The 23308-nt window shown below is 48.3% G+C and overlaps 1 protein-coding gene across 1 annotated transcript in view; it reads right to left on the bottom strand.

The window, feature by feature from the left end:
• Nucleotides 1-23308, bottom strand: part of DNAJC16 (DnaJ heat shock protein family (Hsp40) member C16) — a 1127735-nt gene that overhangs the window by 401970 nt on the left and 702457 nt on the right. Inside the window, exon 12 of the mRNA XM_069610457.1 lies at nucleotides 8109-8189. Within this exon, the coding sequence (XP_069466558.1) occupies nucleotides 8109-8189 (81 nt within the window). The remainder of the gene's footprint in view (nucleotides 1-8108; nucleotides 8190-23308) is intronic.

The following is a 23308-nucleotide window of genomic DNA, read 5'->3' on the forward strand; positions in this document are numbered from 1 at the left end:
CAGTCTAGGGGCAGCTGTAGCAGTGGCTGAGGGCAAAGATGCCACTGCTGAGGCTGATTTTGCACCTTTTCCTCATCTACCTTGAGGAAAATGTCTTTTTCCTTTCTGCACAGCCTGTCCTCTTCCTCTACCAGATATGGGGTAGTATCGAAAAGAACGACCGCTCCAGGAAGATTACCCCGAGTAGAAGTGCTGAGGTTGCTGAATGGAGGCGCTAAGACACTTAGCCGCCGCCCTGGAGGTCTGCAGCTTTTCCAAGCTTTCGTCCGGAATTGTCGAATGTGTCGACAATTTATCCGATGACGCAGTAGTCATCAAGGTCTTCGGCGTTGACGTTATCGGCGTTGATGGAACCTTTGAGGTCTTTGGCATTGAAGTAATCGACAACTATAGAGTCGACGAAATCGTCGAGGCCTTCGACGTCATTGATGGAATCAGAGATGTACTCGATTCCCGGGCCGAAATCTTACGCCTTTGTGTCAGGTCGATGATGTCGAGACTCAGACTTACTACTTGCCGAAGTAGTTTTCGACCTGCCTGCGTCATCCATCGGAGCGACCAGGGTCTTGATCTTGCAATGCTCCTTTGAGGGGGTATGATATATTATATGATATGGCATTTATAACGCGCCTATACACACTTGTGTCGAGGCCGTATTCTCAAAGATTTGCATAATTTGTAATCGAAATTCATCCCATTTTCTGGGAAAATCCGATTTGGTCGGAAAACGAACAAGCTCTGTGTAGGAGTCTGAAGAACGACGAGACCTATGCAGTCTCTTTTTTGATCTTTTAGAGGAGTTTGAAGAATGTTCTGAACGACTCCTCGATCTGGACCTCTTCCGTGTTTATGTCGGGCGGAATCCTTTGATTCCTCTGATCTTTTCACCTCCTTTGAAGAGCCCTTCAAAGCATCCTGACCCACCGCAAGCTTACCCTTACGTTCACGAAGAGCTTTCTCCGTCATCGACTGACAGGAGCCGCAGTCGCCGGTCCGTTAGTCGGGATCTAGGCACCAAAGAAACTCAGTGGGTATCTGTGAGGGACATCTTTGCCCCACAGTCCTTACACTTCTTAAACCGCGACTTAAGGGTCGAATGAGTGGATGAAGACGACATTTTCTCTTGTTAAGAAAAGACGTGAAGCCCTGAGGCGGAAAGGGCGGAGGACTTGGAGCTGTTTAGCTGTGGCGAGTGCAAAGGAGAGAGGAGAGAGTGAGAATCTCAAACCCTTTCAATTCAATCTATTCAAGCACACAGAACAGGGGAGAGGTGCGTGTGCCTTTAACAACTAATAGCCAGCTGGTCAGCTGACTATTTAAGGCCGCCTCTGTGACCCTTGCGGCATGAAGCCCTGAGGCAGAAAGGGCTGAGGACTTGGAGCTGTTTAGCTGTTTGGCGAGTGGGTGAATGGCGGCAGCGCCGTCTCCTGCTTTAAGGACTCGCGCTCAGAAGCGTCGTGATTGCGCTGGAGTTCCAGCTGAAACTATAGCCTTACAGCGTTCTCAAATTATTCCCAAAGTAAGTCGCTATTATTCTTGCACCTCTGATGTTGAATATAATCCGGAACTGACTTTGAATCTGATCATCCACATTGTAATACAGCATTTGAAGCACCCATTGAATCTAATGTACCTATGGCCGCGAACAAACCCGCGTATTCACGAGCGAGAACCCCTTTGACATCTGGCGCTGCTGGTGAGAGCAGCACCGCACCAGTTACCAGCGCTGACTGTATCGATAGCATCAGCCCCGAGCATATTGTTTTTTCGGTAGTGCAAAATGCTAATCCAGCAAACGCTAACGGAAATTAGTCTCCCGAATATACGATCAATACCCCCCCGCTACGTCTGTATCAAACACTCACCCGCTGCATGGTCCTGCGGATATCGAGAATGCTGTGGACACTGATTCGGAGGGGGCGGGGGATGTTGGAAGGAAGAGCTTGTTGCAGCACGGCCTGAGTGCCGCTGTGTGTGGGGCGGGATCTGGTGTTTGTGGAGAAAGATACTCCCCCTATTGGAGACTGTGTAGAAGGCTTGAGAACTGTGTCCTCGCACAGATTAAATCCATCATAATTATTTAAGGCAGCCGTTCAACTGAACAATCTTTCTCGCCCTAGGTTGGGCTGCGAGGATTCCATGTGTATTATAAAGGAATCTGAAGCTCCGTTCATTGCAAGCTCTCCATTGAGCATCAAGAAAAAATTGGCCATTGGGTCCATTTGTGAACCAAATGATAATGACAATGTCTTTCAGCTACTTGACTTAACTCCAGAGGTGCAACGTCGAGAGCTGAGCTTGACTATTGGCAGCCTGATGGAGCCGCGATTGGGTGAAAAAAGTGCGGCAAGAAGAGATTCACTGGAGGTGGTGAATAATGTCTTACAAAACCTAGTGCTCATGAACAAAGCACGTTCAAACAAGCAATCTGAAGAGCACAGGATTTCTGTTGACATAAAGGCAAAAACAGCCATAAAACGAAATAATACCCAGTTAATGGGGGCCACTTGTTATATATGGCCAGAAGTTTGTTATAAACGGTCGAAAACACATGAACATCAATCCAATGGGGAGTCGTGGCAAGAGTTATCTGGTATTCAATTGACCTCCCAAAAAAGACTGCAAACGAAGATGCTGAGGAAACATATTGCAACGAGCACTCTTTTGTAACGCTCATCTGACTCCCACGGAGGCGATGGCCTGGTTCGCGCTGCTGTGACCTCTTCTAAGGTGATGCGCAGGGTTCAGAAGACGGACTGGACTGGGCCCCCAAATCTGGCTTGTCAGGCTCGCAGAAGTATCCTTCTGTAGGCGAAAATAGGGGATTAACTGTCTGCGGGGTAATGCAATCGGCCTCCCACTTTCCCCTCTCACCCTCCTCGAAACCCTTCTGCGATTCCTCGTAGCGTCCCACCTTAGGGTCTGGAAGGACGAGCTCTCCATCCCGCTTCTGATGCAGGGGCGCGTTGGTATCCAGTTACTTCACTGGATTTTTGGATTGGTGAGAACCAAACTTGCTTGGCTTCCAGGTAAGTTTTTTGATTAGAGGTTCCCCTTGTGTCCATGCATTAATGTACTAATGCTAGTGTCTTTTTCCCCATAGGGGCCAGGGTACGGAATGCCGGGGAACAGGCACCGACCCGAGATGAGAGGTGAAATCCTTGTAGAAATCAGGATAGTCTTTAATGAGCGTTTTTTGGTAATGTCTTTTCATTCGCTCTAACGCTGATGTCTCTTTTTCCCCTTAGGGGCCGGGGTCCGGAAATGCCAGGATGCGGCGCGGACCCGAAATGAAGAGGGAATGAATCAACAGGTAAGTCTTAACATGGAGATTTAGCTTTCCTTATTCCCTTCTCTCTCTCACCTTTTGTTCTGGTCTTTTTCTCCCTAGGCGCTGGGGCGTGACTGCGAATCCGGATGATCGCTGCTGAACATGGAGGCGCCCTGTAAAGGTGAGTGGAATGCGGCGCTGCAGCGATCGACGCAATGAGCTTTTAAATAAAAGTCTTCCTTTTCAGGATTGTCGGCGAGATGTCTCCGGGATGCGGATTTAGCAGGTAAGGACTTTTCCTTCTTCTGTTCTCTTCTTCTCTTCCTTTGCAGGTGATCCAGGATGCTGGCAGGCGTGGCAGAAGTCAGGATGCAGGAGCAGACACAGTGAGGGTCCAGCTGCTAGATGCAGAACAACGCGAAGCACGTGTGGCTGTTCGGGTGGGGTTCAAATAGCCTTGGAAGAAGTTCCAGTTATGTATCCTTCCTCCTATCAGGTATGTATCCTTCCCCGACCACGCCCGGATGGTAAATTAGTCCCACAGGTAAAGTAGTTCCTTTCAGGCCTCAAGGAGGCCGGGATCCTGCAGCATGGTCTGCATCAGGTAAGTGCACCCAAGCACTCCCATAATGAGCCTGGCGCCATAGGTGCCAGGACACTGTCCAAAGGGCCCCTATATGGGGTTGCTGGGTCCTTCCTTGGGGACTGGATGTCCGCTTTCGGGGACGCAGGGCTTGAACCGGCTCCCCGGGAGCGGGCATCATGACAGCTTTACCTAACGATTCTATGGACTCATCTTTGATGGAACGTCCATTTCCTAAAATCTGGCGTGATAAGGACAATCATCCTGGTAGGATGCCGAAGCAACAGGCACAAACCTCAGGAACGAAAATGTCCACCATGTTGTCCCTTCTGAACTACAAGCCCTCCTAATGGCATCCTCAGCGATTTCTTTGGCCCCTTTTATGAAACTTTATGAGAATATACACAAGGCAACAAAAGACTTAACGACTGTTGTGGCCACGATGAATTCTAAATGGATTCAATTGGAAAAAATCTATGATCGCTCATATGTGGAACAACACGAGGGATTCAATAGACTGGATGCAGCATTTAACCTACTAAGTGAGGGCAGAAAAAGTGATTCAACTGATAAAAGGCTGTTCGCCGAAGTCGCCCGAGAGGCACTTGCATTATTCAAACATGATGCAAGTCAACTATTCCGGACAAGGTCCTCTGAGTGTACTAAAACTGATGGAGGTCAAACAAGTAATAAGCCCAGTATTCAAGTTGAGCAGGAGCAAAACATCTTACTACAACATCAGCAATGCCAAGCTGATGCTTTAAGTCTGCCGGATCGACAATGTCCTCATCCATCAATTCAAACTCAGCTCCCTCTGGTGGGCGAGTCGGCTTCCCTAGAGGCCAGGAAAGGCGCTGCAGTACCAGTTAATGTAACAAACAAGGTATTTGAGTCACTGCCAAAAACCGGTCCTTGTTCATATGTAATCTCCTTTATTCCGAACGTCGCAAATTTGTCGTTTCATACAGCATTTGAACAGGCCAGACTCTCCGCGAATCAACTTTGCCAGGACATTCAAATGGTATCAACCTCAGGAGTCAGCGTTCAATCGGAACCCACTTCAAAAGATGGGTCAATTTCTTCTACAGTGGGGCCGCTAAAGGTATATCCAATTTTTTCCGGAAGTTCCAAGATCTCAGGCAAGCCTGAGAAATTGCCATCAAAATCTCAACACGCTGTTAAGGCAATCAGTAAAACTGAAAAACCAAAAGGCGAGGAAAAATAACACTTTTAATGGAGCTCGGAAGTTCTTGCGGAACTTCAAAATGGTTCAGACAGTATGAACTGATTTGGTGAAACCTCCTACGGGCCATGCCCAATTAAAAAACCAAACATATGTAAAGCAATTACAAACGGAGATTACCACACAAACCGCAGATATTGCACAAGAGTTATTAGATCTGTCAACTTACGATGACTTAGTGTAGTGCAATTGGCTGGGGAAAGGAAGGGGCGTCAGGCTGTGATGAGCTTGCATGTGTAAGCTGCTGAGGACGATACTGCATTGGTTTGCCTAGAGAGGGAAAGAGTGGAGTCAATGTAAATGCCTAGGGTTTTGGTGTCCTTAGTAACTTTAATGATGTTGCCATCAATGACAAAAGAGTTAAATGCAGAGTCAAGTTTGTTTAGTTGACATCCTACGGCGACCTCCGAGGGACATCGACACATCAACCTCATGCACAGCGCCCTCTGCGGGAAAAAAAAGATTCCGAAGCAGCGAAGCTGAAGATACGAATTATCATAGATGAGGAATACGTGGGAGGACACAATCCATTCAAATAGGGCGTTTCGGACAGAAGGATGGCTTTAGTTCCTGGGTAGTGAAGTTCATCTTTAGAATAGGGCTAGAGAAGTATTTTCCATACCACATTTTGGTTAATAAAATGTCTGATCTTGAGAATATGACAATTTTGTGTCAGCCTTTCATTTCTAACCCCTCACATGCCACAAAACAGATGAGCTAAGTAAGATAAGTAAAGCAAAAAGGCTTCACTTACCTCCAAAGGTCAGGTCATGAAATAAAACCTAGCAAAAAGTGGGAGGGGCTCCACTGATGTTAATGGAGGGAAAGCTGCAAAAAAGGAAATCTTTCCTAACAATGTGAAATTAGGAATATACATGACCCCAGCATGCCTAGGAGTTTTCATAATGAACACACCTTGATCCTTTGATGCAATGGGAGTCACCACGGTCAGGTGGCAATAGGGGATCTTCAGAGGACGAACACAGGAGCACGCCCAGCACAGCCTCCATTAATGCAAGAATGCTAAAAATGCATGAGCCAGCATTTTGTTCCATAAACTGAAGACCCTCTAAGTTTGAAGGATGTACTCGAAACGGCAACAGCTGCAGTGAGGTAGCCCAGGAGAGAGCTGACCAGTCCACCAGTTTGTCCAGGGCCACTTGCAAAGGATTACAAGGCGCAGATGCTCAAGAACGGGTTGAGACTGGTTGTTTTCACTGTCCATGGGTCGGGCAGAGGACCAGGGCTTCACCAGATAGCACTGAGTTGAAGCTAGTCAGCGGCAGAGGAAATTTCCGGTTCATCCGCCGGCTCCTCTTCTTCGTGGGGTACTTGGAGCCAATGATGACCTGATGAATAGTGGCTCAGGCCCTCCGTTTATTTGGGTTGGGAGCCTGCCCAAGCCCACCAATGGTAAGGAGCAGCACCAGTGAAACATGCAGTGGCTATAATTGTTGATGGTCACTGGCCACAACATCTACCCAGCAACAAACATTCAGGTAACAGGGATGTGGATTGAACTAGACAGTCTCAGTCCCTTCCTCTGGCCACATATAGTAACCACTCCTAAGCCCGTGAAAGCAGCAGGTTCCCTGCGACAAGGATTTACATAGAAGACATTTCCTGACCTGAGAATGCAGCAAGAAGGCCAAAGAAGAATATGGCCAAAGAACAAGTGAGAAATCTTGTAGCACTGCCATTTTAGGGTGTGTGTCACCTTTCGTAGACATTCGCAGTAGATGCAAAAGTGCGGAAGTAAAATGTCGCAAGAATTGGACAAATATGATTGCTACCACCACCTTGTGTTAGGCACATTGTCAAAGTAACCAAAAAGCCATTATTTAAAAAGTTATAAAGATACAAAGTATCACAAATGCACTTCACTGTAAAATGATGTGTGCAATTGTAACTGTACAAAAATTAAAGATTTTGGAGCTCATTTTCTTTGAGCCCCTAATTTGGTGACAGTGAGCCAGTATGTTAACAGAGCAAAGCCTCCCTGCCGCTAGAGTTTGGTCATTTGCACGGCAGAGTGCAAAAGGGGAGAGCAAAGGTGGCATACAAGTATGCATGCTGCCTTTTGCCCTCCCTGTTTGCACTCCACTGTGCAAATAAAGTACACACCACCTGTCATTAATGCATGGCAGGTAGTTTTTATAATGGATCCCTAAGGCGCCCGTCTGCTTTTGCTGGTGCAAATAGCCAGCTGACTCCATAGAGATCCCCAGCCATTGGGCAGATATGAAAATTCATGACGGCGCAAATGGAGTATTTGTATGGCGCGAGGAAGGGGGCGATGGAACCGCAAGTTGTGCTCCACCCCTCCTCTCTGCCATATAAATGAATGAAAATGAGGGGCACTGCAAAGAAACAATGTAAACACCTTAATCAAGGCTCTTAAGTCTTTCACTTGCGATACGCCCAGCTCAAAAGGAACCCTTTAGTCTCACAGTACTGATAGTCTTAGGGACTAGTCAGCTTCCCCATAGGAATGAGCAAACCGGCAAGAGAAGAAAAACAGGCATCTTTGGTTACTTACAAACGTCATTACAGGGTAAAAAGACAGCAAAAAGAAAGGTGGTCCCATAGAAGTCTATGCAAGGAAAGCAGCAAAAAGAAAATCTTTCCTAACAATCACCATACCTCTTCCTTGTAGTGACTACTAAAAGAAATTAAATCAGGGGCCGAATGTGCTCTTACATAGGGAGGATCCTCTAGTGAGGGGAGATACTTTTGCTTACTAAGCATCCTGCATTGGCAAAATCATCATTATGATTTCTACTCAAACTGATTTCCTGAAATCTTTTGCTTGAAAGACTATGTCAAACAGAACTTTCTTATTCTGAAAGCAATGCATCATACACGACAGTAAAAACATTTCTAAAAAAATAAAACTATGAATACCAATTATTCCGTACTGCTTTCAAACAATTAATAAAAAGCAAAAAATAAACATTTTAAAAACAAGAACTGCTTCAGAGAGGAAAACTAAAAGTGATGACATTGCTTACCTGAATGCTTGAACAATAACTGTCCCAAAGAGGATAAACAGTGCAGAAAATATAAGTGATAAAAGGGGCATCATCTCGCGCCTAGGAAAAACAAAGGCGTTACTAGCCAGGTCACATACATCACATACTAATTTCTTATCGCTATCAGAGGCATGTAAACCCCAGCCAGAGCTGGCTATAAGCTATAAAGCATCACTTACATTTCAATGAACTTATCACTGAGACCCACACCCGCTTGCGATAATGGATAATCAAACGAGGGTGCACCCACATCGTCTGCTCTGGTGGTGCAAACGCCCCTGCTGGTGATGTCTGAAGCAGCAGAAGCAAAACATATTCTTCACTAATTTACTAAATAACATGTCTCAATGCACATGCAGAAAACACTTTGCCTACAAATGTATAGCAAAATTGACTGTTTATCTATGAATCTATTTTTAATGATATCATTTCCAAAATTATTAAAGCAGTCTACACTGTCATGTAATTTAAGGTTTTATATGAACATATCATTGTAGTGATACACCAATGTTATTAAAGACCCATTCGGACAGTGATCCCTATCCACAGAAAAAATATGAGATATGAATATCATCCTTTCTATTCTGCAACCATATTACTGTGAAAAGTGAAGTCAAACTGAAAAATTTCTTCGGTGTGTTAGTGCCAATGAATACTTTAAAATTCTCTAATGCACCACGTGTCAGTCATTGTGGTATGCTTCTTGGCATTTCAAAGCAATGGGCGGACATCTCTTGGAATCCGCAGATTTCTCCATGTCGCTCCTGGCTTCCTCCTCCAAACCTCTTACTTGGGGACTTTAACCTTCATCTTTGACAACTGAACTCTTTCGTGACCTCTCTGACTCTTCCCCTCAAAATTCTTCCTTTTGGGCCAACCCACTCTGCCGGCCATACCTTGGATCTCAACAGATATCCCCCTCTCCAACCCTCTTACTACTCCTCTCTCCTGGTCCGACCACCCTCTCCTTTCCTCCCATCTTCAGTTCCCCGACACCCAGATGATGCCTCTTCCAGCACTGCCAGTCTCCTTCTCCATCATTCGACCGACGAAGCGTGTCAATTGCTTTATTTGCCGTCACCTTCATCCCTCCTCCCACCCGACCTTTGACTCTCCTACCGACGCTGCTCTGGCTTACCTCCATCTCTAACACTCTGGACATCCTTGCCCCTGCCATGAGGATCCACATGAAGTCTGCCTCCAAATGCAACACTTGGTATGACTCCGACTTAGCAGCTTTGAAACTCGAGTGCAAAGCTGCTGAGTGGAAGTGGCAGGTCTCAAGTTCATCCTCTGATAAACTGGCCTGTCGCCTGGTACAAAGGCAATATCGTCTTACCATACACTCCAAGAAGAGGGCTCATTTACTGTCCCGCATCTCTGGGGCAACTAATAACCCATCCGAACACATAAAAATCTGCAAGGAAGTCGCCAATCCTACTGCAGTCTCTCTCCACTTCCACACCAAGCACTTTGCTCAGCACTTGCATCCCCCTTCTCTACCAAAACACAGGATCTCCTGTCCTCACCGTTATCTACCCCCAAACCTCCCTCTTCTCTTGCCTCCCTTGGCCCTTCCCGCCCCTGCCCCCACTCTCTCCCCCTCCTCTCCCAATGCACCAGACAAGGTATCTAGAGTAGTCCGCTGTATGAAAGTCTCCTCCAATCAGGTGCTCCCATGCTGTTCCAGAACTATCAAGGACGAGATGATCTCTCTCGCCCCCTTCCCTGGCTGATCTCTGAAACCACTCCTTTACCACTGGCTCCTTCCCACAACCCCTCAAACACCCTCTTATGCACCCTCTCCTAAAAAATCCATCTACATACCCTTCATTCCCAGCTATCACCCTATACTTTTTTTATTTTTTATTTGTATTTGGTTTACCAACCTTTTACAATAGAATTTAGAAAAAATAGTAAAGTAATAACAATGCAGTAACAAAATAACAAAGGAAAGTGCCACAGTACACATAGTACACATTTCCAGCGATTCCAAAAACAAACACAATGACCCTATATCCATCACCGACTTCTTGGACAAACTCATGGAGAAGCTGATCATGCAAAACTGACCCTCTACACCAAAATGGATTGCTGCCTCTATGACCATCAGTCTGGCTTCAGAGCAGTCAGTCACCGAAACTGCTCTCCTGAACACCTGTGAAGGGCTTGCTCTGCAACCTGGACTCTATATCTCCTCCTGTTCTGATCCTTCTTGATCTCTCTTCTGCCTTTGACACCATCAACCATGCCATCCTCATAAATCATCTCTGTGATACAATAGGCAACACGAGCGGCCACTGGCATGGCTGACCACCTTCCTTTCAAACCGACCCTCCCAAGTGAAGTTGGGCCCTTTCCTATCCTCCACCTCACACTCTGCCTGTGTCAGAGCTCTATCCTATTGCCATGGCTCTTCAACATCTACCTTGCCCTTTTGACCCACCTGATCTCCACCTTCTCTCCTCACTTACAGTGCTATGCTGAGGACCCTCAACTTTCCTTTAAGCTCCCTTCCTCTAACCTCCTCCCTTTCCTCTCTCATATCCGACGTGGTGCTCAGCCAACGATCTCTGCCCTAATGCCAGCAAGACTGAGATCCTCGTCATTGGCACACCTGCTCCCTGGGTCCCCTCTCCTGAACCTCATGTAAGGTTAAAAACCTTGGGGTCCTCTTTGACTTCTCCCTCTCTCTCCGCACAACACAGACCTTGCCAAGAAGTCCAGCTTTCAGCTCAACCTTCTCAGGGGCATTCTCCATTTCCTCACCTTCCCCCCAGAAGCTCAATGTCACCAGAGCTGTGGTTCTCTCGCGCCTGGACTACTGCAACAGCCTCTTCGTCAATCTGCCTCTGGCTTCCCTCCACCCTCTTCAACTAATGCAGAACAGGGCTGCGAGACTTATCCTTGGCCTCAACGCCAGGGACCGTCTCTCTCCAGCCCTAAAATCTCTCCACTGGCTTCCGGTGACTGCAAAAATCAGATTCAAGACCCTTTGCATCACCCACAAGGCTGTTTGGGGCCTCTAACCTCTACATCCAGCTTTCCTCCCTAAATACCTCCCCGCTAGATTTCTTCTGTCCTCTAGTTCCAACCCTCTGCAGGTCAGACAGTTCTCCAAGAAGAGAGTGGGTAGTAGATCCCTTTCCTCAGCAGGAGCCTAACTCTGGAATGGCTTCTATGCCCCCCTCAGACTTGATCCAGATCTTATGTATCCGGAAACTCCTCAAGACTTTCCTCTTCTCCTCCTCCTCCTTCCTTCTCCCCCTCCTGTGCAAATGTCCCTCTGCTGGTGCGACTGGTGCCTGATCCCCCTATGAGTCTTCGGTGGCCAGGCCCTCCTTGACCAGTCCCCCTCCACCAGCATCCCCTTATCAGCACACCATGTGGCGCCTGGAAACACTTGTGTATAGGCACCATACAAATGACCAATAAATAAATAAAAGATCAACATTCTGTTAACTGCAAAACCAAAGGAAGAAAGCAAATGCTCATTCTTTACAACGGCAACTCCTACGGCATGGTATGATATTTGTTCTATGTTTTTGTTCGTGTGATGGCATATTCTTCATCTGTGTTTCAAAGTGGATTTAATATTGCGTTGCTGTAAATTAAGTTAGTAAGGCATGGGCAAACTGACTTATGTGGTTCCATCGCAAAAAATAACAGCATTAGGAAAGAATGTCACCCAATGATTACAAAACAACCGCTAGGGCAGAATATTAAGACCGTGGCACATGCATTTCTGCAGGCCGTAACACATTCTCACCTTTGTTCTCATTTGCACTTTACTCGTGGCTTTTCATCACATTTTTTATTTGTCGGGTAAATGTTAACGATTGTGTAGAGTATGGATAGTAGGGTGGCGGTTGGGCGAATTCCCCCAATTAGAAAAAATATCAGCTGAAAAATGCACAAGTAAAGTGCAAACCAGGAAAATATGGGTGGGAAGAACCCTTCAGGCAGTATCTGTCAAAGACAATGATATAACAGAATTGAGCACCCTCCACTAAACAAATCCTACACATCCCATGTCACTAGGTATTAGCTGCAGAAGTGTCAATCTCTAGACCACTAATCCCAAACATGTAGCTCGTGAGCAACATGTTGCTTTCCTGACTTTAAAATGTTGCTCGCCAGTAGCTCTGGGCCATTGTGTGTTGGCCAAGAGGGACTTTTAGGTATGAAACATCAATGGCAGAGCACCCTGACCCAGAACTGTGCGGGAAGGCTAGATAATCAGCCTGCTCTATTTGACAGGCATGACATACTGTTAGTTGTTGTAGCGGTGGAGGCATCAATAAAGTGGTGGGGCAGGCCAGATGGGGGCAGGGACCAAGGGGTGGCTGCGGAAATTAATCTCTTGGGGTTTCAGATGAGAGAGTCCCCAGTGATTGAAGAGAACCTGAAGCAAAGAAACCAGGCTGGCTTGGCCATCCATGTGAATACCCATTGTACTGCTCTGTAATCAGAGGTTGTAGAAAGTACTCCCCACTGAACCCACTTATTGAGACAGTCCCCATTTTAGCACTCTAAAATTTCTATGCCGCTTTGAGCTCTGGTACACTATGAGGTGCATCGCTGGCTGGATCAAGTACGCAATCTGCGAAGAAAATGTTGCCGCCAACTGACCCTTTCCCTGCTGCACTCATGTAGACAGTAAAGGGGTTAGTTGCAGAGTAGTACATGAGTAAGTCAGAAAATAAATTAATTGAATGCCCAACTGTCAAAAGTTCCAATAAGCTTCTTTTGTACATGTAAGATTTGCATTTGTTGCCAGAATGCAATTTGTTTGTCCCAAATGTTCCACACTATTTGCATAATCTTTGTGAAGAAATGTTATCTTCTGATTCTTCTTTCCAGTACGGAAGTGCCTTAATGGGAATAATAATCAAATCAAATGCCCATGTTTGTGTTCTGGTGACGACTGCCAACTTCTGTGCCTTTATACAGCTGGTACCTGCATATTGAACAAATAAGTGACACGCATGCTGAAACTTTCCTTCTTAAACAATTTGCATATGCCAATTTCTTTACATGTGACGTTTGTGTTTGCGGGCCCCATGCTTCATAATGGACACATGGTTACATACTCCTTGCACTGCAGTGCCTGGTGGAAAATGTTCCATTGAATGATGCTTTGCTTATCTGGCATGTGACTAATGGGTTAAGGGGAATTAGTTCCAAATTGGGCACAATTAGTGTACCTACCAATTGCAAATCACCTAAGTTACTGAAAATAATTTTTTTGTGACATAGTAATTATTTTTAGTTAGTATAGCGTTTCTTGCTAGATTCTTCCTGCTTCTAAATCCTGTAAGAACAGATATTACCCGATGTAATCTACTGAATTCATCAACCTCGAATGATGAATGGCTAAGTCGACCATGCAGCAGGATTGAACTTGAAGTGCAGGCTGACCCCATGTCAAGGGAGTGCACTTAACAATTGAGGTATACAACAACATATGTACAATATGAATGAAAACCCCCACTCCTCCTGTAAAGTGGTTTTCAAAAGTTCCAAGTGGTGAATAATATTAATGGCCCACTAATATGCTTAAAATGCACCACTTGGGACTGCGCATGCGCGAGCCACGTATGAGGAGCTAATTGAATCGGCTCCCGGCGGCCGTGGCAATATATCCTGTTAAACTCCCGTTCTTGCGAAAACACGCCCGACCTCGGACAGGATCGAGGCAGCGGACCCACTCGGGCAGCAACTCCTGCAACCTGGAGCAGAATCGCACCCGGGAACACGAGTAACGTCCCAGAGTCCGCCTTTGCCAGACCCGCTGCCATTGCTGGGCGGACGTGAGCGGCCGCTCCGCCCTTCCCCCTCGGGCTACCGTGGCCTTCGGGGCCCCGGGGAACGGGCGATCCTTGGACTGCAGACGGCGATACCACGTCAACAGACCACCGCTGGGAGACATCCGCCCCTCCCTCCCTGCTAGAATCCAGGCACGGCGGCCAGACGAGGACCCGAACCCCGAGTACGGCCGCAACTGACGTCCCGCGCCTGTGGCTGCCGCGACCCGGCCCCCGGGCAGAGGACTGCCTCATCCACGTGGCGGCCAGACATCCACAACGCACCGAGCGGCTGGACACCGACAACACGGGGCGCCCACTCAGCGGAGCCCGAACCGGCACCACAGACTGAGACGAGACACGTACCCCCCTCCGCACCTCCCCCCAATCAGCGAGACTGCAGCACCTGGGGACGAGACGCGGCGGGGAAAAAAGGAAAGACTCAGGGCAGCACGGCACTGCGCTCCCCCCAACGGCACCAACAAGGTACGTGCAACCTCACCCGCCAACAATTGGACAGTGACCCGTGCTGGGGAGGCGGCGCACCCTTCTCTCGTTCCCCTTCAACATAAGAGTTCTGCCCGAGGAGAAGCTGGACGACGGGGGCCGAGCGCGCTCCCCTCCCCCAACAACATAAGCCCCCTGAACCTGTGACAATGCCTGCCTGCAGCCCCCCCCACACACTCCACGATCGGTCAGGGGCCCAGGCAGCATCGGTGATACACGCCGCTGAAGGGACGGGGGGCCCCGTTGAACTGACCATAATCATGCGCGCATAAAGCAAAACACTGTACAAATACTCCATAGGGAGGAAGTAAAATCTCTGGGTGACATTGCGCATCACCTCTCATCACAACCAACTGAGCCGCCCCTTGTCCACGGTGGACCCCCGGACTCTGCGCGACCTACGGGACTGCCCTGTCTCCCCCTCGGGACCCCTCTGTGCAACCTAAACCACCGGCAGAATCGCAGAAACCACGGGGGGGCCACCCTATGTGGTGAAGATCGACACTGGCCAGCCCCACACCAGCGTATGAACAAGGACACGGTCCTCCCCACGTGGCCCCTACGCAATTCGGCTAAGATCACAGGAACCACGGGGGCCACTCTAGGTGTCGGAGATAGGCACGAGCCAGTGCCATACCACTAAGCGAGATTGTCACTTGCAGCGGCTGCGTTGTTGCCACCGTAAATGGGACCGTTGCAGGGATTCGCAGTGAGCACCCTGCGCAGCCTATACAGGACCGCCTGATCTATACAGGACCTCTCCCGACCCTGCATTCAATCCCCGGTGCACGGACGTAAAGCACCCAGATCCTTGCTACGCAGAGCCGCTCGACCAAAACATGGGGAAAGAGAAATCCAAGCGGCAAACGCTACAAAGCAAAATGGACCTCTACACTGTGGGGGCCCCCCCTCCAGCGTGAGCCTCAGCCCCCAGAAGAGGTGGGCGCCTCCAGGGAGCCCTGCGACCCCCCCTATCTCTGTCAGACCTCATGAAAGCGATTGGGGACTCGAGGACATCCTTCGAACTCAAAATGGGCGGCCTATCCTCTGAGGTGTCCCTTATACGCCAAGACCTCCGCAAACTATCGACTAGGGTGGGGGAAGCAGAACAGAGTGTCTGACACAGAACACGCGGCCCACCGCATGGAACAGCAACTCACTGCGATCGCCCAAAAAGTGGCCCAACTGGAAAACCGCGCCGAGGATAGTGAGGGGAGGGCGCGGCGCAATAATCTCAGGGTCCTCGGAATACCAGAGAAAGAGGAAGGCCCCCGCACAGTATTCTTCTTAGAAGATTGGCTCACCCATGTCTTTGCCCATAAGAAGCTATTCAAATTCTTTTCCGTGGAAAGGGCACACAGAGTCCCCACCGGCCGACCTACACCGGGAGCCCCGCCCAGAACAATGATTGCACGTCTACTGAACTACCGCGACCAGGATGCGATCCTACGAATGGCAAGGGCTTCCGGCCCGATCACATACAACGGCTACAAGGTCGGTTTCTACCCCGATTACACTAAAGAAGTCCAAAAAGGCCGCCAGTCATTTGACTCTGTCAAGAAGAAGCTCCAGTAGCTATCTATCAAATATGCCCTCTTCTTCCTGGCATTGCTAAAAGTTCAGTATGAGGGCACAACTCACCCGTTTTATAACCCTAAAGACGCATGGGACTGGCTTGAAACCCAAGTCCTCACGGACTCCAGAGGGAGGGGTACGCCATCGGGCCTGCCCACACAGCGGCCTCGGCCTGGGAGACCCTCGCCCCCTTGCTCTCCGACCATTGCAGACGACGATGCAATGGGGATCCCTACGGAAAAGGGGTGAAGATCACGCACCAAGGGGACTAAACTGCAGCTTGATAGAATGGGAGTGCTCACTTAGCGACCGCCGCCCCTAATGAGGCGCGCGCATTATCACAGCCCGGGTTATCCCGAAGAAGTTTAACAAGTTATAAGTTTAATGTTTGGGCGACAGGTCCCAGTTGAGGGGGCGGGGCCGGGGGGGTTAATGGGGGGGAGGGGAGTACATGGTGGGGGGAGTTTAAGGACTATAAAGAAACAGAATCAAAGGACAAGAAGGCAAGATACAAGAATACACCGACAAGGAAATCAAGCACTGTCTAGGGGCAAGATCGCTGACACAATTATCACCGAGGCAGCAGGTACACCAACACGAGACGGCCCCAGGACGCCTCCCCCGAAAGTACATCATTACACACCTCCCGAAAGTGTGCGACCGCCACTGATCCTTCCAGATGCCCTGATAAGAGACACACGCAGATAGAATGAACCCCAACAAGGTAACCGTGCTCACCAGGAACATTAACGTCCTCGGCTCCAGCATAAAGCGAAGATTGGTGCTCTAGTACCTCAACTGATACTCGCCGGACATTGCCCTTCTAAACAAAACACATTTGTTAGGCACAAGCACTAACTTCTTCAAAAGATCCAACTACTCACACACCTACCATGCCGGATTCACAACAGGAACTAGGGGCACGATGATACTCGTCCACAAGCGAGTCCCCCTGCAGGTTAGGAAAGTCAAAACCGACCCCCAGGGCCGCTACGTTATGATACTGGCCGACATCTGAGGCGAGAAATGGGGCCTCGCTGCAATCTATGCCCCCCCCCCACGCAGACGAAAGAACTGCTATCCGAACTACGGAATCTGCTATTGGAAGATGAGGCCGATGTATGGGTGATTGGCGGGGACTTTAATGAAGTGATGAACACTGCAGTCGATAGATCTCACAAACCCGCCCTGCCTCCACACCACTCGCCATGTTCGCCGAAGCTCTGGGAATGACGGACGCATGGCGCTCACTTCGCAAGGCACACTTCAGTGCCTTGGTGTAAGGCGCTCTATAAATAAACAAAATCAATCAATAAACAATGATGAGGCTGTTTTTTCCTTTTTTTCAGGCGTTCACAAGTCGTTCTCCAGGATTGATTATGCCTTCATCCCCCGCACCATAAATCACAGGCTTCTTGACGTTGAATTCCTCGCAAGGGGTATTTCGGACCACTCTCCGCTCCTTCTGACCATGAATAACTCCTTCCGAGGTCCGGATCGTAACTGGCGCCTGAACACATATCACCTATGTCTCCCTGAAATTGCGGAGGAACTGGAAAAAAAGACGACGGAATATTTTGAAAAAAACGAAGGCTCAGTGGATTGCCCGATCTCGCTCTGGGAGGCATACAAGACTGTCTTCCGTGGGGAAGCTATTTCGGAGGTTTCAGCCTACCAACAACGACAAGTCCAAAGGATCAAAGAGGCAGAAGCACGGGTCCTGGAGTGTGAACGGCAAACCCTAGAACACTGCACCCAAGAGGCAAAAGAGCCTGAGCTTACAGCACAAGATGCCCTTAGCAACCTAGGTCATGACAATGCACGAACAGCCCATCAGTTAGTCCGGAGCCAAATTTATGAACAGGGCGACAAGGCGAATAAGACCCTGGCCTGGATGGAGAGGCGTGAACAGACCAGGGGACACGTACGGGCCATTGAGTCTCCAGACGGAACACTCCTCATGGACGACTTCGACATTGTTGAGGCATTTGCCGCCTACTATAAGAAACTCTATACCCCACTCGCCGAGAGCCAGATAGCGATCCCGAAACTCTCACAGCGCCAAACAGACCTCCTGAACGTTGAAATCACTGTAACCGAGGTGCAAGAGGCGCTTGCACAGCTCCAACCCGGGAAAACCCCGGAGCCCAATGGGTTCCCTACAGAAACATGGAAATGCCTCGGTGGTACACTACGCACCCACATGCACCGTATGTTCCTACACAGCAAAGAGCTGGGTGCACTCCCAACGGACCTCAGGAAGGCATGCATAATAGTCATACATAAGCCCGGGAAACCCCCAGAGGAATGTGCCTCCTATAGCCCCATAGCCCTGATCAACGGCGAAGCCAAGGTCCTCGCCAGAACACTCGCCAACAGACTACTGCAGGTGATAGAGACCCTCGTCCACCCAGACCAATGTGGATTCATGCCCAATAAATCTACGTAGAGTTCCACTGGCGCTGAGTAGAGCCAAGGAAATACCAGCCCCACTTGCCCTCATGGCGGTGGACTTTGAAAAAGCATTTGACTCTGTGGGGTGGGAGGCTCTATGGGCAATCATGGCTCGGATGAACCTGGGGCAAACGTTTATATCGTGGGTTAAACTTCTCTATGCACTCCCGGAGGCCATGGTAAGGGTGAACAGCAGGTCTTCTGAATCATTTCCCCTGGGTCGAGGTACGAGACAGGGGTGCCCGCTCTCCCCGCTTCTTTTCCTCCTGGCCATCGAACCACTCGCAATTGAGCTTAGAGCTAACACTAACTGGACAGGATTCGCCTGGCTGAGGGGGCGGGTGAGACCGACTATTGCTCTATGCGGATGACCTCCTCATATACCTCAGTAACCCACGCACTTCCTGCCCGATTGTCTCCCTCATTCTTAGGGAATATCAGAACTTTGCGGGCATAAAGGTGAATGAGGCCAAAACCATTTACTTCCCGATCCAGGGCGGAGAGTCTGCGATCCCTGAGACCTGCCCATATCATGTCTCTATTAGGGAATTTAAATACCTGGGTATACGGCTCGACCAGACACTTGGTGGGTTCCTTCAACTTAACTTACAACCAGTAATTGACCGGTTCAATAGAGATACCTCCCAATGGCAATCACTCCCCCTATCACTAATGGGAAGAGCTGCGCTATTCAAGATGACCCTCCCCAGACTGCTGTACGTACTCCAAAATGCCCCACTTGTCATTCCCCGAGACACCTTCGCACTCATTGACAAGACACCTTTGCACACTGCTGTGGGGTGGGAAACAACCCAGAATCGCCCCCGATACGCTTAAGCGATCAGTTTGGGAGGGAGGCATTGGTTTACCCTGCATACGCACCTATTACCTTGCAGCTCAGATCGGGGTAGTAAACGGCTGGATACACGCAGACCCCACACTCCCCCATATCCGCATTGAAATAGAGAGCATGACCCCGTTAACCCCGCTGCAGATCCTCTACGCCACCCACAACCAACCCCCGATGTTCCCAGAATGACACACCATATTTGCCAGGCCTGGCGGGATGCGCACAAACTAATTGGCTGGAAAGGTAAATCAACACTATCGCAACCCCTATGGCCCAACGTGCTCCTCCCGGAAATAGTAAAGATGGGCTCCTTCGGTCACTGGCACGCAAAAGGGATACACACATTAGCACACGTGATACAGGAGGGTCACCTCCTCGACTTCGAGGCCATGCAAGAGCAATTCGACCTCGCACCCATGGACCAGTTTCGACATGCGCAGTTGGCCCACGCCATCCGCACCCAATTCCCCGATACGACAACCATACCCCCCTGTACTCCCATTGAAACCAATATCCTCCTGCAAAAAATTGCCTCCAAGGTCACTTCCACGCTCTATCAAGCCCTTAACTCCTTCGGGGCTACTCAGCTCGACGGACTCAAGGAGAAGTGGGAAAGGTCAGCTGGAACCAGAAGACTCGGTTGATGCATTAATGTCCCCTAGAGAAATTGGTATAGAATCTAAACTCAGGCTAATACAATTGATAATCCTTCACCGCTCATACCATTCACGCACGCCCATGGCCAGATGGAGGGGACTGGAAGACGAGACATGCCTCAGATGCAAAATGGAACCTGCCACCTTCTACCATATGATATGGGACTGCCAGGTGTTACAGGTCTTCTGGGATCCCAAAATGACACTCTTAGGCATTGAGGGTGAAGTTGATCTCTCAAAATATGAAAAAAATGTTTTTGGCAATAGCATTTGGGGCAGGCAAAAGATTAATCGCGGCAAACTGGGGCTCTGCAGACCCTCTGTCATTGAACCGCTGTTCGGGAGAATTCTCTGTAAAGGCTAATTTCCCAAACCTAGTGAGTCCCCCAGCAGCTTTGCTGGATTCTTGGGGTTTATTTTTTTCTCCTGCTAAGAGTGAGACTGTTTCTCCCACTCTTAGACATGATTTGAAGTGTTCCTTTGACTTTGTATGTGTTTTATGGACTATGGGGCCCTTTACCCCATAGGGCTTCATGTGTTTTTAGTATGTGGGTTACACAGCACCCTCCGTGCAGTAACCCAAGGGTGTCGTAGCGACCCCCAAACATAGACTCCATACCCTGGGACTGACTACTGTCTCCCAGGGCATGTAAAGTTACCATTGGCTTTACTAGTCTTAAATTGTGAACAGAACCAGTACAAACCATCATATTGTAGACGTACTGGTCGGGGCAATTCGATTGCCCCGGAGTCTGTTGTTCGTGGGGGCACTGTCCAGTCCCTCGCGACCGAGTTTTGGCTGGTGGCAGTGGATACTACTTATATTCGACCGCAAATATATTCCTATGGGATTTTCCCATTGTTCGAAGCTACCACTTTTTAATATAGCCTCGAACATACCGCTGGTTTATTAAATTAATATAAATTTACCGGTTGGTATTTTTTGCCAGAACTCTGTTCCAAAATGGCATTTGTGTTCGCTTCTATGACTCCAACCCAAGTCGAGCCCTTTGTTCCACTTTTTGGCAGGCTTCTCCACAGAAGCATCCAAAAGTGGTGCCACTCTGTCTGGGTACCACAGGGGGGCAACTCAAGTCGCACTCTGGTGTGATTGGCCCAGTGGTGAGCCGCCCGGCTCACCACTTAGCATGTTTGAGTGACAGCTAGGACTGATGAATAGGGGTTTTCTGTATAAAAGCAGGGCTTTGGGGACTGGAACTTCAGAAGTCGCCACAGGACCAAAGAATCCGAAGAGGGAGAAGCTGAGCCGACCTGCAACAGCGACACCACCGGTGGAGCCCTGCTGAACCGTCTCACCACTTTTCCCGACGACAGAGGAGATCTTCAATCCGAAGAGTCTTCTTCCTTTGACTGGTGGGGATAACCAGTTTGCCCGCCTTTTCGCCTTCCCGGATCATCTCGTGGCTGCCTTGCCTGTGCCAAGCACCCCGGCAACTGGGATACCACGTTTTCTCCACTACCGTGAATAAAAGGTTAGTACCTTTTAACCGGAGAACTCCGCGGCTGGTTTCTTCCCTGGCAGTGGAACGACCTTCAGCTTTCCTCCACGTCAAGATCTTCTCTTCCTCTGGACGACGCTGTGACTTGCACCCGCTGCCAGGAACAACTGCCCCCGCTGGAGGATCCTCTCCACTTTAAAGGTACTGTGTCCTCCTGGCCTCCCTCGCAACGGTCTGTGTGGGGTGACTCTTAAAGCCTCAACTTACCACTTGGGTTGGCCCCAGGCTGGCTAACAACTTTTCTAAACTGAACTAATTCCTCTCTAAACTCCCTGCAAGACTTTAAGACTTTTACACTTTGTGATCTTGGGCACAGTGGTGTTCTACTCTCTCCAAGAGGGAGCCTGGCCTCTGAACTTTTTGCTCACAGGAGACTTTGACTTTCCTGCCTTGCTAAGTGCTTCTGAAGGATTGTGTTGTGTGCTGTTCCCAATTTCTGGCTTTTCCCCCCCTTTTTCTTAAACTTATTGGAGTGCCATCTTTAGTTAAGCGCTCACCTCTGTCTGGAAATAAGTGGTGTTAACTAAGACTTGTCTAATAAGGAATAAGGGTTGTACATATGATAATAGTGATTGTGTTTTTGAACTTACTTATAATAATAGTGCTAGAGTATTTTTAAGTGCGTGTTTAAATAAATAATTCTATTCTTGATACCAAACCTCTGGTCAGTGATTGCTTGTGCTACTGTATTTTGGTACCTATTTTGTATACTCTATATACTGTAACTCTTCTTGAGAGAAGTCTGGCTGCTCAGCGACAGCTACCAGGTACATCTGGGTGGTACAGACTGCTACCAATTGGGTTTACTGCCAACACCTGTAGTCTTAAGCCTTTTGCAGTGGTCCCTAAGGGAACTGCACAGGTTTCTGCCTAACAACCGCTGGAGTAATGAGCTAGACAGATGCGCAGACTCGGAACGCCGGATATGTAATGCACGGGGCTGCCCCCGCAAATTTGAAAACATTTGGGGTAAATGGCTTGATGCTCACTGAAATTCGTTAATGAAAGTAGATCTGTACCGCTATTAACATTGGTTACCTGCCTCATCCCACAAATGTCTGACGGCTCTCGGCCCTACAGGGCTCCTCTTGTTTTTGAAATTGCCATACTGCCTTCGTCAGATGTATGTCTATGAGTCATGTTTGTTTTGTTGTTGTGTTGTTTAAAACTCAATAAACAGTTATAAAAAAAAAAATGCACCACTTCATCTGCAGGTCAGTGCCCAATAAGAGATACTTATGATTTATGTGTTTACATCTAGATGAGACACTTCAGTCTGATTATTACATTTTCTTTTTTTTCCAAAATCTGTGTTATTGATTTTGCAACACGCAAACACGTATGCATACATTTACACATGTTTATTGTTTATGTGATATGTCGTTATCTGTTTGTGTTCGAAATATGAATTCTGGAATTTTGTGGTAATTATGAACTGCGAATACTTTTTGTAATGGTCGCTTTAAGATGGACATGTGGACATGGTATTTTTACCGCCTTGGGTATAATTGAATGGTTTTATGTGGTTTCTTCCTATGTTATTATCTAATTGACATGTTTTGGAACGTAGGACAAGTGAATATATATTGATATAGACAAGAATTACCTGGCCCTGAGGAAGGATATGATAATCCAAAATGCATAGGCCAATGCTTATCATCTTGTTTCGATGCATCTGCAGAAGAGCGATTGCTAAATGCAAAAATATTAAAACTTCAGAAAATAAATGAATTTGTCATCAATTCTTCAAACCTTATTATTACGCCCAAGTACTTTCTCGAATAGCTAACTAAGAGAATATACACCACAA

Source organism: Ambystoma mexicanum, chromosome 8 (assembly GCF_040938575.1).
Source record: "Ambystoma mexicanum isolate Mex_15411 chromosome 8, UKY_AmexF1_1, whole genome shotgun sequence".
In the NCBI taxonomy this organism is placed as follows: domain Eukaryota; kingdom Metazoa; phylum Chordata; class Amphibia; order Caudata; family Ambystomatidae; genus Ambystoma; species Ambystoma mexicanum.